Source organism: Piliocolobus tephrosceles, chromosome 10, assembly GCF_002776525.5.
Source record: "Piliocolobus tephrosceles isolate RC106 chromosome 10, ASM277652v3, whole genome shotgun sequence".
Classification (NCBI taxonomy): Eukaryota; Metazoa; Chordata; class Mammalia; order Primates; family Cercopithecidae; genus Piliocolobus; species Piliocolobus tephrosceles.
The window spans coordinates 47,274,820-47,291,957 of NC_045443.1; the positions used below are offsets into that span (position 1 = coordinate 47,274,820).

At 47.9% G+C, this 17,138-nt stretch overlaps 1 protein-coding gene across 8 annotated transcripts; it reads left to right on the forward strand.

Annotated features, from left to right (window-relative positions):
* The first annotated feature begins 4 nt into the window (after nt 1-4).
* LOC111542013 (cytochrome c oxidase assembly protein COX14) lies at nt 5-14,873 on the forward strand. Of its 8 annotated transcripts, none has more exons than XM_023211164.2 (3): nt 5-549; nt 8,335-8,388; nt 9,798-10,229. In XM_023211164.2, the coding sequence occupies exon 3, from the start codon at nt 9,806-9,808 to the stop codon at nt 9,977-9,979; it is 174 nt and encodes a 57-aa protein (XP_023066932.1). In that variant the 5' UTR covers nt 5-549; nt 8,335-8,388; nt 9,798-9,805; the 3' UTR covers nt 9,980-10,229. The 8 variants fall into 8 exon arrangements, 3 of the variants coding, with proteins under 3 accessions (XP_023066932.1, XP_023066931.1, XP_023066934.1); XR_002731416.1 differs by lacking the exon at nt 9,798-10,229 and adding an exon at nt 14,154-14,873 and having other exon boundaries at nt 415-549; XR_002731415.1 differs by lacking the exon at nt 9,798-10,229 and adding an exon at nt 8,793-8,975 and having other exon boundaries at nt 415-549.
* The last annotated feature ends 2,265 nt before the right edge of the window (nt 14,874-17,138 follow it).

Here is a 17,138-nt window from a genome sequence, read left to right on the forward strand (position 1 = left end):
AGAGGGCCGGCTCCGAGAATCTACCCAGCTACTGGAGACGTCACCAAGCCGTAGGCTGAGGATTGGTTGACTCTGATTTAGCATCCTAAAACTTCCGGTTCCAGAACTTGGCTCGTCAAAGACCCTCCCTCGAGGTAGCGAAACCACAGCCCCCAGAATTCAGCGGGCCTCTCCGAGACCACGACGCGTCTGCGGATGCGTAGTAAGTATAACGGGCCCGGAAGCCGGAAGTTCAAAGCCGGCCTTCAGCTGGACTGACGGCCAACGCTGACTCCCGCCTTAGTGGGCGGAGTTGTGCCGCGTCTGATGCGCAGTTCCCTTTCTAGCTTTGCGGGCCGAATCCTAGAGGCTAACCCGCCAGGTGGGCGGGAGAAAGTCGCTTTCCGCACCAATAGCTGAGGCGTTCAGGGTTGTCCAGGGACGCTATCCTCTCGTGTCTGGTTCCGAGTGCTGCGTTTGGCTGTGCTGGGAAGTTGAGTAGACAGTGGCCTCGAGACCCTGCCTGTCTGAGGAGGCCTCGGTTGGTCGCGAAGGAGCTGCAGCATCCAGGTACGCCGCCGGCTAGGGCCGAGCAAGGACTGCCAGTCCCGCTGCCTGCGCGCCCACCTGAGTCAGCCTCCGCTTGCCGCGTCCTCCCATCCCCCAGTCTTCAGGCCTGGTGCCCTTGAATTCAGTCACCTGCATCTGTTGTGTCGCGGACCACGAGCCGCACTGCTTCCTGCCCAAGCCCAAGCCCAAGCCCGAACTCCTCGCAACAGTAGGTCCGCCTTGCTAGAGCTCAGCACTAATGTGGTCAAACTTCGACTCCTGCCTGCACCCTCCACGCTCCGACTACTCCAAATGTCCCTTCCTTTATAGACCTCTGCGTCCTTATAAGTGGCTCTCCGGGGCACCCTTCGTGCACATCGACCATCCAGCTCCACCTCTTGACCGCATTCACTTCCTGGAATGCTCTCCCTGCTCCTCTTCTCCAGCCCGCCCTTCTAAAAAGACAGTTCCGCTCCCACCCCGATTCCCACCCCGATTCCCACCCCTACCCTTTTCTGCTAAGTTTTCTCAAGCCCCCACCCTGTCTCTGAGCTCTTGTCTGAACTCTCACAGTGCCTGTCCCATCAGACTATAAGCTCCTGTATGACAGAAGCCATGTTCTTTTTAGCGGCCTCCGTAGCATTATGTATTGTATTGTATTTATTGTATATTTTATTTTATTTTATTTTATTTATATCATACAGGGTCTTGCCTTGTCGCTCAGGCTGCATGTGTGCGCCACCAAGCCCGGGCAATTAAAAAAAAAAAAGATTTTTCTTTTTTAAAAAAGGCCTCGCTATGAGTGCAAGCCATCCTCCTGCCTCGGCCTCCCAAAGTGTTGGGATTATGCGTGAGCCGCCGCACCAGGCCGATACTACTCTCTTTTTTTTTTTTTGAGGCGGAGTCTTGCTCTGTCGCCCGGACTGGAGTGCAGTGGCGGATCTCAGCTCACTGCAAGCTCCGCCTCCCGGGTTTACGCCATTCTCCTGCCTCAGCCTCCGGAGTAGCTGGGACTACAGGCGCCCGCCACCTCGCCCAGCTAGTTTTTGTATTTTTAGTAGAGACGGGGTTTCACCGTGTTAGCCAGGATGGTCTCGATCTCCTGACCTCGTGATCCGCCCGTCTCAGCCTCCCAAAGTGCTGGGATTACAGGCTTGAGCCACCGCGCCCAGCCTACTCTCTAAGTGCCGAATAAAAAGTAGATAAATGATGATGGATAGATACCCTAAAAGCCCTGAGTTGACCACTATGCAATGTATGTATGTAACAAAATCGCACATTTACCCATACATTTATACAAATTTTTAAAAACGAGCGAATCTGAGATGATAGATGCATTTGAGGGAATGAGTTTTCCAGGGGAGAAACCTGAGTCTTGAGGTCCCCCTGTGTTTAGAAGGCAGAACAAGAGAAAAGCCATAACTCTTGCAAATTGCACCCCTAAGACATTTTCTGTAATGATTTTATGTTTTTTCTCATTTTTCTGAAATCTGCAGCCCAACCCCATCACTCCGTAACAGAGACCCAGTGTTTTGTGTTTTATTGAGAAAATGGATGCCCCTCAGATGAAAGTGTTCCTCTGCTAACCTCAAAAGTTTCCCTTATTTCCAAGATTAATCCTTCTACTCATGCATGTAACCTACCTTTCTTCCTTTCTTCCTTCCTCCCTCCCTCCCTTCCCTCCCTTTTTTGATGGAGTTTTGCTCTTGTTGCCCAGGCTGGGGTGCAGTGGCGCGATCTCCGCAGCGCAATCTCAGCTCACCGCAACCTCTGCCTCCTGGGTTCAAGTGATTCTCATGCCTCAGCCTCCGGAGTAGCTGGGATTACAGGCATTCGCCACCATGCTCAGCTAATTTTGTATTTTTAGTAGAGATGGGGTTTCTCCATGTTGATCAGGCTGGCCTCGAACTGCAGGTGATCTGCCTGTCTTGGCCTCCCAAAGTCCTGGGATTACAGGCCTGAGCCACTGCACCTGGCCCGGGCATATCATATTTTCCTAGGCCGTCGTCTATCTGGTTCTGTCCTGCCCACCTCACTTCTTGCATCCTCAGTTTAGCCACCACCTTCATCGCCTTTGAAACATATTCTGGGCCGGGCACGCTGGCACACGCCTGTATTCCCAGCACTTTGGGAGGCTGAGACGGGTAGATCACTTGAGGTCAGGAGTTTGAGACCAGCCTGGCCAACATGGTGGTAAAACCCCATTTCAACTAAAAATACAAAAAATTAGCTGGACATGGTGGCACATGCCTGTAATCCCAGCTACTGGGGAGGCTGAGGCAGGAGAATCTCTTGAACCTGGGAGGTGAAAGTTGCAGTGAGCCAAGATTATGCCACTACACTCCAGCCTGGGTGCAAACGAAATTGCATCTCAAAACAAAAACCAAAACAAAAGCATATTCAGGTCTTTCTCATTAATAAGCAAAACAAAAGTAGAATTTTCTTAATCTTGTTACCTTCTGAAGCTGCTGTCCTGTCACTCCCATCAGTACTTACCTTTGGGGTAAGAGGACTGTGATTCTTGTAAAAATGTTTCTCTGTCCTGGAAAACTGGTAGACACGTGAATCTTGCGGGGTTCATAGGCCTGCTGGGGCTCTGCCTAAGAATCTGTGCTCTTGATGTCTATATTGCTCTTTACTTGATGTTTATACTACCTATTCCAGTTTATACTACTTCAGTGCAGTCAGCTGACTGGAATCCTAGGCTTACTGGTGACCTAGTCACCCATTCCCACCCAGTGTTCCTATCTGACCAGTCTTCATAGTAATTAACTTTGCAGTAGTGGTGCCCAATTTCTTTTCTTTTCTTTAATTTTTGAGACGAAGTCTTGCTGTGTTGCCCAGGCTGAAGTGTAGGGGTGCGATCTCAGCTCACTGCAACCTCCACCTCCCGGGTTCAAGTGATTCTCCTGTGTTGGTCTCCTGAGTAGCTGGGATTACAGGCATGTGCCACCATGCCCGGCTGATTTTTGTATTTTTAATCGAGATGGGGTTTCATCATATTGGTCAGGCTTGTCTCGAACTCCTGACCTCAGGTTATCCGCCCACTTTTGCCTCCCAAAGTACTGGGATTACAGGCGTGAGCCACCACGGCCAGCCTTTTTTTCTTTATTATCATTGTTATATTTAGAGACACAGTCTTGCTCTGCGAGTGCAGGGCCGTGATCACAGCTCACTGCAGCCCCAAACTCGTGGGCTCAGGCAAGCCTCCCACCCAAACCTTCCTAGTAGCTGGGACCGCAGGTGCATGCCACCACACCCAGCTATGGTTCTCAATTTTTATTCTAACCTAACACTGGAAAGATACAGTACACCTCCATCAGTGGCAGTGACTTGATACAGCAGTGATTTTCAACCAGGAAGGGGGATGTAGTTAAATGAAAAAAAAAAAAAAAAAAAAAACACAAAAAACCCAGGTGTTTCTGGAATTTTTTTTTTTTTTTTGAGAGGTGGAGTTTTACTCGTTTTCTAGGCTGGAGTGCAGTGGCGCTATCTCAGCTCATCACAACCTCTGCCTCCTGGGTTCAAGCGATTCTCCTGCCTCAGCTTCCTGAATAGCTGGAATTACAGGCATGTGCGACAACGCTCGGCTAATTTTTGTATTTTTAGTAGGGATGGGGTTTTTCCGTGTTGGTCAGGCTGGTCTTGAACTCCTGATCTCAGGAGATCCGCCTGCCTCAGCCTGTCAAAGTGCTGGGACTACAGAAGTGAGCCACTGTGCCCGGCCTTGAAATTTCCTACCTGCCTTTTTTCCTTAATTGTTGCCTTCTTCAAACTGTTGCTCCCTCGGCCTCTCTCTTTCTGTCCTTATCCTCTGCTTTGGTTTTGCTCTTTACCTCCATATATATCTGAAACATAGCTTCCCTTCTGAGATCTATCTAAATTTGTGCTTCCATCTGCCTGATAGACATCATCACATGAATGTTGTGTTGAGCATCTTAATTTTTTTTTTTTTTTGAGATGGAGTCTTGCTTTGTCGCCTGGCTGGAGTGCAGTGGCTGCAACTTCTGCCTTCTGGGTTCAAGCGATTCTTCTGCCTCAGTCTCCCGAGTAGCTAGGACTACAGGCGCGCGCCACCATGCCCGGCTAATTTTTATATTTTTAGTAGAGACGGGGTTTCACCATGTTGGCTAGGATGGTCTCGATCTCTTGACCTCGTGATCTGCTCACCTTGTACTCCCAAAGTGCTGGGATTACAGGCGTGAGCCACTGCGCCCAGCCATTTTTTTTGTTTGTTTGTTTTTGTTTTTTTTAAATAGAGATGGGGTCTTGCTGTGTTGCCTAGGCTTAGTCTTGAACTCCTGGTCTCAAGCGATTTCTCCTGCCACAGCCTCCCAAAGTGCTGGGATTACTGGTGTGAACCACCATGCCTGGCTGAGCATCTTAATTTTAACATGTCCAAACCCAGCTCATGATCCTCTTTTTTTTTGAGACAGGGTCTCTCTGTCACCCAGACTGGAGTGTAATGGCATGATCTCGGCTCACTGCACCTCTACCTCCTGGGCTCAAGTGATCCTCCCACCTCAGCTTCCTGAGTAGCTGGGACTACAGGTGCATGCCACTATGCTGCACTAATTTTTGCTATTTTTTGTAGAGACAGGGTTTCACCGTGTTGCCCAGGCTGGTCTCAAAGTCGTGGGCTCAAGCAATCCATCTGCCTTTGCCTCCCAAAGTGCTGGCATTACAGGTGTGAGCCCCTGCACCAGCCACATGATCTTCTTGATGGACACTGCCACCACCCTGTATATACAGTGATACATACCTCTTCTCTCATTTCTTATTTCTGATAACAGTATCCCAATCTATAAAGTTTCCTAACTTGGAGGTATTAATATTTTCAGCTTTGCCCTAATCCATTCCATTGATAAATCCTTTTCTACTTCCAAAGTAACTTCTGCATCTGTCCTTTCCATTTCTACTGCTACCACTGCTTTAGCTCAGAATCTGAAGAAGTTTTTTTTTTTTGAGATGGAGTCTTGCTCTGTCCCCCATGCTGGAGTGCAGTGGTTCTCTCTCGGCTCCCTGCAACCTCTGCCTCCCATGTTCAAGTGATTCTCTTACCTCAGCCTCCTGAGTAGCTGGGGCTACAGGCATTGCCACCACGCCCGGCTAATTTTTGTATTTTTAGTAGAGACAGCGTTTTGCCATGTCGGCCAGGCTGGTCTCGAACTCCTGACCTCAGGTGATCCGCCCACGTCGGCCTCCCGAAGTGTTGGGATTATAGGCGTGAGCCACTGCACCCAGCCTGAAGAGTTGTTGCTAATTGGGTGTTAGGGAAAACCACAGGATGGATTAAGACGAGAGAGGGAATGTAAGGTTGTAGACAGCAGAATTATTTCTGCTGTCTACAGCAGAAATAATTGTTTTGTTGGTTGCTTCAACCAACAAAAACAACCATCCTGTTTTTGTTGGTTGGTGAATGCTTCCAGCTCTTTTCCTCCAGTCCTTGGAAGAGGTGGTCCTATAATTGTTAAGCATCTAGCTAGGGTGATGAGTGGGAATAGGAATAATAAGTGACAGGGAAGCTGAAGGCTGCAGGGCTCTTTGCAGGGGGCTTAGTGTTCAGCTCCATGGTGTGTGTGTTTTCTACCTTAGTGTCCAACTCCGTGGGTGTGTGTTTTGTTCACTGTCGCATGCACAGCTTGGGGCCATTTCAAACCTCAGATTTCAAACCTGAACACAGTCCTTTCTCATCTTGAACTTGTGTCACTTACTATTCTTCCTCTGACCTTACTTAATATCAGTGGGATTATATTTCAAAGAAACTGTGCCTCAGCTCGGCTTGGGGTCCACACTCAAGGCCTGCCTCAAAGGCAATGTTCAGCCCTTAGGGTTTACTCTGAGAAGCATTTACATGTCTATACCTATGTCTGACCCCTCTAAACCAGCGAATCCTGAGCTTTACTTTCATATTTTTTTGTTTTTTGATACAGGGTCTCACTCTGTCACCCAGGCTGGAGTGCAGTGGTACGATCTCAGCTCACTGCAGCCTCAACCTCCTGGGCTCAAGCAATCCTCCCACGTCAGCCTCCTGAGTAGCTGGGACTACAGCCACATGCCACCATGCCTGGCTAATTTAAAAAAATTTTTTTGTGGAGACGAGGTCTCACTATGTTGCCCAGGCTGGTCTCAAACTCCTGGCCTCAAGTGATCCTCCTGACTCGGCCTCCTAAAGCATGGGATTACAAGTGTGAGCCACCGTGCCCTGCCCAGGTTCTTGACTTTGTTTTGTTTGTGTGTATGCTTTGGCATGTATGTGCACATGGCTGTGGTAAGGGGCGGGATTTTAAGTGTCTCTGCCTACAGTGCTGAGAGCCAGTAAGTGGAGAGCAAGCTGCCAAAACTAAAAATAGAGTCCTCTTAGGCCTCACTGGCAGGCTTACTGGAGCCCAGTTCTCTCGAGGCTCCTCAGGACTGGTCCGAAGGTCCCTGAGACATTCCCCTCTTGGCTTCCACCCTGACCCTCTTTTTCCTTTTTTTTTTTTTTTTTTTGAGACGGTATCTTGCTCTGTTGCCCAGGCTGGAGTGCAATGATGCAATCTCGGCTCAACTGCAACCTCTGCCTCCTGGGTTCAAGTGATTCTCCTGTCTTAGCCTCTGAGTAGCAGGGACGCAGGCGTGCACCACCATGCTGGGCTAATTTTTTTTGTTTTTGTTTTTTTTTTGAGATAGAGTCTTGCTCTGTCACCAGGCTGGAGTGCAACAGCACAATCTCGGCTCACTGCGGCCTCTGCCTCCCGGGTTCAAGCGATTCTCCTGCCTCAGCCTCCCAAGTAGCTGGAACTACAGGCGTGCACTGCCACGCCCAGCTAATTATTTGTATTTTTCGTAGAGACAGGGTTTCACCATGTTGGCTAGGATGGTCTCGATCTCCTGACCTTGTGATCTGCCCGCCTCAGCCTCCCAAAGTGCTAGGATTACAGGCGTGAGCCACCATACCGGAACCTTTTTTTTTTTTTTTTGAGACGGAGTCTCACTCTGTCATCCAGGCTAGAGTGCACTGGCGCAATCTCACTTCGCTGCAACCTCCGCCTCCCAGGTTCAAGCAGTTCTCGTGCCTTACTCTTCTGAGGAGCTGGGATTACAGGCCAGCGCCTCCACGCCCAGCTAATTTTTGTATTTTTAGTAGAGATAGTGTTTCACCATGTTTGCCAGGCTGCTCTCGAACTCCTGACCGCAGGTGTTGCACCCGCCTCGGCCTTCCAAAGTGCTGAGATTACAGGCGTGAGCCACTGCGCCCGGTCCCACCTTGGCATTCTGAACACAGTCTTGCCTTTCCCTGCTATTTCTGTCGGTCTTCATGCAGCTTGCACATACCCCCACCCCGTCCTTGACGGAAACCATGCTCTGGTTGTTGTTTCTTTAAATATATATCTATGTATTTTTGGCCAGGCGCGGTGACTCACGCCGTAATCCCAGTACTTTGGGAGGCTAAGGTGGGTGGATCACGAGGTGAGACGATCGAGACCATTCTGGCTAACACGGTGAAACCCCGTCTCTACTAAAAATACAAAAAATTAGCCGGTGTGGTGGCGGGTGCCTGTAGTCCCAGCTACTCGGGAGGCTGAAGCAGGAGAATGGCATGAACCTGGGAGGCAGAGGTTGCAGTGAGCCGAGATCACGCCACTGCACTCCAGCCTGGGGGACAGAGTGAGACTCTTTCTCAATAAAAAAAAAATATATGATATAAAATATATATTACATATATAACATACATATATTTTTTTATTGAGGTAGTGTTCTTGACTTTTAAGGAACCTATCTCACTGATTTCAGTAAATCTTTTATTTTCAATTCCTTCAACAGAGTAGCACCTACGAACACATTCATGGTCCCAAATTGAGGGACATTTTGTTCCAGGTGAGGGATTCTCTACTAAACTTTCTCTTGTTTCCTAGCTTGGAATATCCAGGGAGCAATTAAATTAGAAGTAATTTATCTCATGCAAATGTGAGTTAACAATTTGCTGGGGACTCAGTAAGTTTCTTTTTAGCCCGTGGGATAGGTTCTTAGTGTTGGGTTTAGAACGTAGAATTAATGCTGTAGAAGGTTAAGTATAATTGAAATAATATAAAAGTACTTTTGACACTATTTCAGTTATATTATGGCTTAAACAAGCTTTAATGTTGACTTGGAAAACTAACCACCATGAATAAGATCGTTTTAATGGGGAAACAAATTGGATATTGCCTGAAAGATTCCCGTTTGATCTTCCTAGAGAGAATAATTCACTACAAATGTTTTATTTCTGCTACCTCCATTAGTTCCCTCCTAGCTAGAAAAACTGATGCTTGCTGAATATTACCGGTTACAGCAGCCCTGGCTGGTGCAGTGGCTCACGCCTGTACAGAATCTCAGCACTTTGGCCGGGCGCGGTGGCTCAAGCCTGTAATCCCAGCACTTTGGGAGGCTGAGACGGGCGGATCACGAGGTCAGAAGATCGAGACCATCCTGGCTAATACGGTGAAACCCCGTCTCTACTAAAAAAATACAAAAAATTAGCCGGGCGAGGTGGCGGGTGCCTGTAGTCCCAGCTACTCGGGAGGCTGAGGCAGGAGAATGGCGTAAACCCGGGGGGTGGAGCTTGCAGTGAGCTGAGATCTGGCCACTGCACTCCAGCCTGGGCGACAGAGCGAGACTCCGTCTCAAAAAAAAAAAAAAAAAAAAAAAAGAATCCCAGCACTTTGGGAGGCCAAGGTGGGAGGATCACTTGAACCCAGGAGTTCAAGACCAGCCCTGGCAACATACATAGCAAGACCCTGTCTCTACAAAATAATAGGAAAACTGGCAGGTATTGTGGTACACACCTGTAGCTTCAGCTACTTGGAAGGCTGAGGTGGGAGGGTGGGCTTGAGCCCAGGAGGTCGAAGCTGCAATGAGCCATGCTCACGCCACTGCACTCCAGCCTGGGCAACAGAGTGAGAACCTGTGTGAAAACAAACCCCAGCAGTCCAGGCTGGTCCATGCCAGTCACTTCTCTCCACAGGCATGGAAGGCCAAGTGTTGGCTTTGATGACATTCAGAGGCACCTGGTTCCAGGCTTGTTTCTATATCTTGTATGCAGATTTTATTTGTCCTTTTGAATCATAGAGTTCCTAAATGATATCTTCCAGTATCCTTATGAGACTTTACTTAGATATAGGGGCCGTTCAGTATAGAGTGCAGACAGACCAAGAAGGGTGCAGAAGACGTGGAATGGCTTTAAACAGGGAGATGGGCTGTGCAGATGAGGCCTTATCCTCAGGTCTAAATTCAATCTGTCTTTGTAGGGGACAAGATGCCAACTGGCAAGCAGCTAGCTGACATTGGCTATAAGACCTTCTCTGCCTCCATGATGCTCCTTACTGTGTATGGGGGGTACCTCTGCAGTGTCGGAGTCTACCACTATTTCCAGCAGCGCAGGGCCCAGCGCCAAGCCGCAGAAGAACAGAAGACCTCAGGAATCCTGTAGAACTGGGGGGCTTTTTCTCCTGAGCAGAGAGGCCCAAGGCATGCTGTGGAGAGACTTCACCTGCCACCATTTCCAGGTCAATAGGACTAGAGCGTTGATGGTTTTCAAACTCTGTTGGAAGAAAGTGTCTGTGATTTCTCTGGTTCTGCCGGTCTGTGCCAGTTTGACAGTTTATGGAGGCTGTTGAATCATAATGGCAATGTGAGTGTGAGGTACACCTACAGACATTAAATATTTTGCCATGTCTGTGTCTTGGTGTTTTTTGTTCACCCAAATAGTGTATGAACCACAAAAGGGGAGCCTTGTCTGCCAGTTTTCTGGGTATAGACTGGATTACCATATCTTGAGCCCTTAGCACCCGTGAAGTGGGTGATATACAGCTCCAGGAGTAGTATCTACCCTCATGATCTCAGAGGAAAGATTGTCCCAGGATTTATGTAAATCCCCTGAAAGAATTCTGTAAGAAGCTTTTCTCTGGGTAGTGCCCATTCCTGGGCTGATTACTGGATCTAGGTATTTGGTTACGCTGGTCAGCATGGCCACATGTGCACCTCTACATCGAAGAGGGTAGAAGCCCTTGTTTGACAGCCGTAATCGAACTGCATGCAGCAAAGGAGGATAGTTCCCAAGAGGAAGGGCCGTTGGGCAGCGTATGGTAAAACAGTTCACCTCCTTAAGCTCAGTGGGTGTAGTAGAGCATAAGGATAGATTCACTGTGCTACTGCACAGGAAACCTACTTGGAGGTTTTATTGCAGAGATGTGAAGAGGATTTGAAAGAAAACAAAATGCTAAACTAGCCGGGCGAGGTGGCGGGCGCCTGTAGTCCCAGCTACTCGGGAGGCTGAGGCAGGAGAATGGCATAAACCCGGGAGGCGGAGCTTGCAGTGAGCTGAGATCCGGCCACTGCACTCCAGCCTGGGCGACAGAGCGAGACTCCGTCTCAAAAAAAAAAAAAAAAGGAAAAAAGAAAAAAAAAAATGCTTTCAAGACTTCATTAGGAAGTGAGAGATCCTTGCCACCGTTCCATTTTGAGCTTTGAGGCTCAGCTGGTTCACCTCATTCTTAGTGATTGCCCAGAATATCAGCCCCTCTGGACACCTGTCCTCTACCATACACTCATGTGCAGACTGTGCTGACCTTTGCCCCTGCTCACAAACCTATGATTTTAAAACACCAACTTTCAGCTGGGCACTGTGGCTCACACCTGTAACCCCACCACTTTGGGAGGCTGAAGCGGGAGGATCCCTTGAGCCCAGGAGTTTGAGACCAGCCTGGGCAACATGGTTGAAACCCTGTCTCTACAAAAAAATTTGAAAAATTCGCCAGGCATGGTGATGCATACCTGTAGTCCGGTCGGAGGATCACTTGAGCCCAGGAGGCTGAGGCTGCAGTACGCTATGGTCGTGCCAGTGCAGTTTAGCCTGGGTGACATGAGACCCTGCCAACCAAAATCCATCCATCCATATATACATACCAACTTTCCTGTATCCTCAACCCCTCTACTCCCATCTCCTCTGTGTCACCAAGGGCTCTCCTGCCTGCTCTGCTTTCCCACAGTAGGGTCATCATTCTCCCAGATCCTCAGTGCCACTTTCAAATATTACCTTCCCTACCCCAGCATCAAATTAGTCCTTTTTGACAAACTTTCTTATATTCTCATTTCTACTCCTCTAGACCTTGGAGACTTCAGGTCTCTTGATTCCATTTTTCCCCCATCTGTCAGCTCCCTTTGCCTGCACTGCTTCCTTGTCCAGCATATGCCCATAGCTGATCCCCTGAATAACTCACCAGCACATGCAGTCTCTGCCTTCATCTGTCTTGTTACCAAGCTTGGACCTTGGTCCTTTAATTACCTTTTCTAATTCACCCTCTTTTGAGTATGTAAACTTGCTTAAGGCCCTCTACCCCACACCAAAACAGCTATTCAGGTTTGGCTGCTGTTGTTGTTGTTGTTGTTTAGATGGAGTCTCGCTCTTTTACCTAGGTTGGAGTGTAGTGGCGTCACTGCAACCTCCACCTCCCAGGTTCAAGCAATCCTCCCACCTCAGCCTCCTGAGTAGCTGGGACTACAGGCGCACGCCACTGTGCACGGCTAATTTTTGTATTTTTAGTAGAGACCATGTTGGCCAGGCTGGTCTTGAACTCCTGACTTCAGATGATCCTCCCGCTTTGGCCTCCCAAAGTGATGGGATTACAGGCGTGAGCCACTGTACCTGGCCCCTGAGGTAATCTTGTACAACAAATTGTCCTAAGTCCTGCACAACTATCAGATGTCCTAGATATTTGGTAGGTGAAAAAAGTTTATATAATAATTATCTGAGCATATAACCTAACTCCCTTTTACATAAAAACAAAATATTTTTTGTACAGTTCTGCAGGCATGCAACCAAATGGAGGCAAGACTGTACGGTAGTTTGTTCACCATTTCAGAAAATCGTGCCATTAATGGCCGAACCAGCTGCTGGTGTTTGAGTCTCTGATACAACAGAATATATATCAGTCTGCACAGGATAGTAGAGTGTTGTAAGGCCACGCACAGTGGCTTACACCTGTAATCCCAACACTTTGGGAGGCTGAGGTGGGAGGACTGCCTGAGCCAAGGAGTTAGAGGTTACCGTGAGCCATGATTGCACAACTGCACTCCAGCCTGGCAACAGCGTGAGACCTTGTCTTTTTTTTCTTTTTTTTGAGACGGTCTCCCTGTGTTACCCAGGCTGCAGTACAGTGGCACAATCTCACCTCACTGCAACCTCTGCCTCCCGGGTTCAAGCGGTTCTCCTGCCTCAGCCTCCTGAGTAGCTGGGACTATGTGTGTGAGCCACCACACCTGGCTAATTTTTGTATTTTTAGTAGAGATGGGGTTTCACCATGTTGGCCAGGCTGGTTAACTCGAACTCCTGGCCTCAAGTGATTCACCCGTCTTGGCTTCCCAAAGTGCTGGGATTACAGGTGTGAGCCACGGCGCCTGGCCAAGACCCTGTCTCAGGTAAAAAAAAAAAAAAAAGGTAGGGGGTGTGTTGTAAATACGGAAAGTAGCCCAAAGGCTGGGTACCATGGGACACGCCTGTAATCCCAGCTACTTGGGAGTCTGAGATGGAATGATCACTTGATCCCATCCAGGAGTTTGAATCAGGCCTGGACATCATAATGAGACTATTGTCTCAACAAAACAAAACAAAAAACCAAACAAAAACCCAAAAACCAAAAAATGCAAAAGGTATTGGGCTTTATAGATGAGAACCACTGGCTACTGGGTCAAGGTCAGTGTCTTGGTTTGGGTGGCTGAAGCAAATTACCATAGATGGTAATAGCAATTTATTTCTCATAGTTCTAGAGGCTGGGAAGTCCAGGATCAAGATGCCAGCAGATCCAGTGTATCATGAGGACCCTCCTCCTGGTTTGCAGATGGTCGTCTTGCTGTGTCCTCACATGGCAGAAAGAGGAAGCAAGCTCTCCTTGTTTGTCTTATAAGGGCACTAATCCCATCACGAGGGGTCCACCCTCAGAACCTAACGACCCCCTAAAGAGCCCACCTAATGCTGTCCCATAATGCTGTCCCACTGGGGGTTAGGGTTTTGACATTGGAATTTTGAGGAGGACACAAACGTGCAGTCCGTAATAGATTCCCTATCATGATATGCAAGACCTGTTTTTTTGAGATAGGGTCTCCTCTCCGTTGCCCAGGCTGGAGGGCAGTGGCATGATCGTAGCTCACTGCAGCCTCAACCTCCTCTGCTCAAGTGATCCTGCTGCCTCACCCTCCTGGTTAGCTGGGCTACAGGCACATACCACCACACCTGGCTACTTTTATTATTTTTGTAGCGATGAGGTCTCACTGTTGCCCAGGCTGGTCTCAAACTCTTTGCCTCAAGCAATCCTCCCACCTTGGCCTCTTAAAGTGCTGGGATTACAGGCATGAGCCACTACACCTGGCTATGATGGTTAATTTTACATGTCAACCTGACTGGGTCATAGGGAACCCACATATTTGGTCTTACTCTAGGTGTATCTATCAGGATATATCTGGGCCTCATTCAATCCATCGAAGGCCTGTACAGAACACGAAGGCTGATTGATTAAGACAGAATCTGTCTCTAAGGTGGAAAATCAGCCTTCTACCTTGTGACGTGGACTCAGACTGGAACTCATATCGTCACCTCTCTTGGTTTTCAGGCCTTTGGAACTGGACTGGACCCATTGGCTCTCATGGGTCTTCAGCTTATCACCTGCACATCTTGGGACATCTCAGCCTCCAGAACCATAGAAGCCAATTCCATATAGTAAAGCTCTTTCTCTCATCTATGTATCTTACCGGTTCTGTTTCTCTGGAGAACCAGACTAATGCATCCATGTTGACAGGAAAATAGTGCATTCATTGTAATTGCTGTATAATATGCCACTGAATGAGCATATCAATTTGTTCCATTACCCTAGTGAAGGGTTATTGGGTTGTTCCCACTTTTTCCCTCTTATAAATCAATAGCAATGCAGTGAGTATTTTGTATGTTTACTTGGGCCTATGTGTATTTTCTCCAAAGGAGGAAATATTACTGGTATTTAGCTTTACCAGTTGTTAAGTTGCTTTTCCAAAGTGGTTATGTGAATTTCACTCTTACCAGCATTTCCCTATTCTGTTAGTGATGAGTGGTTCTATTGATTTTAATTTATCTATCATTGATATCTCATAAGCTTGAGGACTTTTTTTTATTGATTTCTTGGCCATTAGTATGTTTACCCGCTGGGATTTTCCTATTTATATCCTCCCCTCACCCCTACTTTTTTTTCCAAGATGCTGTCACCCATGCTGGAGTGCAGTGGTGCGATCTCGGCTCACTGCAACCTCCACCTCCCGGGTTCAGTTCTCCTCTCAGCCTCCCGAGTGGCTGGGACTACAGGCACATGCCACTGTGCCAGGCTGATTTTTGTATTTTTAGTAGAGACAGGGTTTCACCATGTTGGTCAAGCTGGTCTTGAACTCCTGACCTGAGGTGATTCACCCACCTCAGCCTCCCAAAAGTGCTCCCAAAGTGAGCTACTGTGCTCGGCCCCACTTTTCTTTCTATTGAGTTGTCTTCTTTGAAAAAACAGTTTGTAGGCAGTACCTTATGTATTCTGGATACTAGTATTTTATTTGTTACGTGGGTTGCAGGTTTGACTGAAACAATCTTTTGGAGTTTTTATAGGGTATGGGTGGCCTCGCCCGGCTAGTTTTTTGCATTTTTTAGTAGAGACGGGGTTTCACCATGTTAGCCAGGATGGTCTCGATCTCCTGACCTCGTGATCCGCCCATCTCGGCCTCTCAAAGTGCTGGGATTACAGGCTTGAGCCACCGCGCCCGGCCAGAACTGATACCTTTCATATACTCTCATGTCTCTTCTAAACATAATACCCTTCCGTTCCATTGCTTTTTTGCCTGGCAAAACTCCATCTAACTCTAATGGCCCAGCTTTACTTTAAAGTTTTCCTCCACCTTGCCAAGAATAATTTAGAATAGTTCTTATCACATTGTGTTTTATTTCCCCCTTACTGGAGTGTGAGCACTTTGAGACTAGAAACCAGATCTTGTTCATCTTTGTGTCTACAGCTCCTGCCATAGTGCCTAATATAAAGTAGGTACTTAATGACTATGTTACTGAACTGAAAAGATTTTGCTGCATGAATACTGGATTTTTTTATTTATTTTTTTGAGACAGGGTCTCACTCTGTCACTCAGGCTGGAGTTCAGTGGTGCGATCTTGGCTCGCTGCAATCTCCTCCACCTCCCGGGTTCAAGTGATTCTCCTACCTCAGCCTCCCTAGTAGCTGGGATTACTGGTGGCAACCACTGTGCCTGGCTAAATTTTGTATTTTTAGTAGAGACGGGGTTTCGCCATGTTGGTCTCGAACTCCAGACCTCAGGTGATCTGCCTGCTTCTGCCTCCCAGAGTGCTGAGATTACAGGTGTGAGCCACTGTGCCTGGCTATGAATACTGGATTTAAAGTCTGAAGAACTTCATTTATCATTCACTAATTTAACTTATGTAATTATGTTTAGGATTAGGATGGACAGTCTGGTTTTTTGTTTTTGTTTTGTTTGAGACAGTGTTTCACTCTGTCACCCAGGCTGGAGTGCAGTGGTGTGATCACGGCTCACTGCAGTTTTGACCTCCAGGCTCAGAAGATTCTCCCACTTTAGCCTCCTGAGTAGCTGGACCACAGGTGCACGGCACCACTTGTGGCTAATTAAAAAAATTATTTGTAGAGATGAGGTCTCCCTTTGTTGCCCAGGCTGGTCTTAAACTCCTGGCCTCAAGCAGTCCTCCCAAAGTGCTGGGATTACAGGCATTAAGCCACCACACCTAGCCTTTTTGTTTTTAAACAACTTCTGAGACTAGGTTTCCTCATTGTGGCATATTGAATCTTTCATAGATGACTGCAGCAATGTCTCCCATTCCACTGCTCTTCAGTGACCTTGTCACTTCTTCATCGAGAAGCAGAGTCTGTCTTACCACCCTGCCTTGCATCTGGGAGTCCCTGTGATTACTTTGATTGGTAGCATACAGTGGAAGTGATGGGTGCCACTACTAGACAACACCGTTTTTCTGAGACAGGGTCTCATTCTGTTGCCCAGGCTGCAGTGCAGTGGTGTAGTCATCGCTCACTGTAACTTCAAACTCTGAGCTCAAGTCATCCTCCCACCTGATTCTCCAAAGTAGCTGGGACTACAGGTGTGCACCACAACACTTGGCTACTTTTTAAATTTTTTGTAGAGATGGGGTCTCGCCTTGTGCCCAGGCTGGTCCCAAATTCTTGGCCTCAAGCAATCCTTCTGCCTTGGCCTCCTCAAACGTTGGGATTACAGGCTCAAGCCACCATGGCCAGCCTAGACAACACTCCTAACTGGCCTAGCAGCTTCTGCTTCCTGCCTCTTGGAACCTAGCCACCTGTGCAAAGCCCAGGATAATGGAGAGGCATGTACAGGCACTTCAGTTGACAGCCCTGACTGAGCTCCTAGCGAAAATCCAGCATCGACTGACAGCCAGGCAAAACCAGGTAAATAAATCATCTTGGACGTCTTCATTCAAATAAATAACTCCATTCCCAGCTACAATCTGACTGCAACCACATGAGATCCCTCCAGCTGAGCTCAACCAACCAACCACATCATGAGCAATAATA

Excerpts from the sequence above, each read along its gene's own strand:
- LOC111542013 (XM_023211164.2), top strand. The coding sequence starts at position 9,806 with ATGCCAACTGGCAAGCAGCTAGCTGACATTGGCTATAAGACCTTCTCT.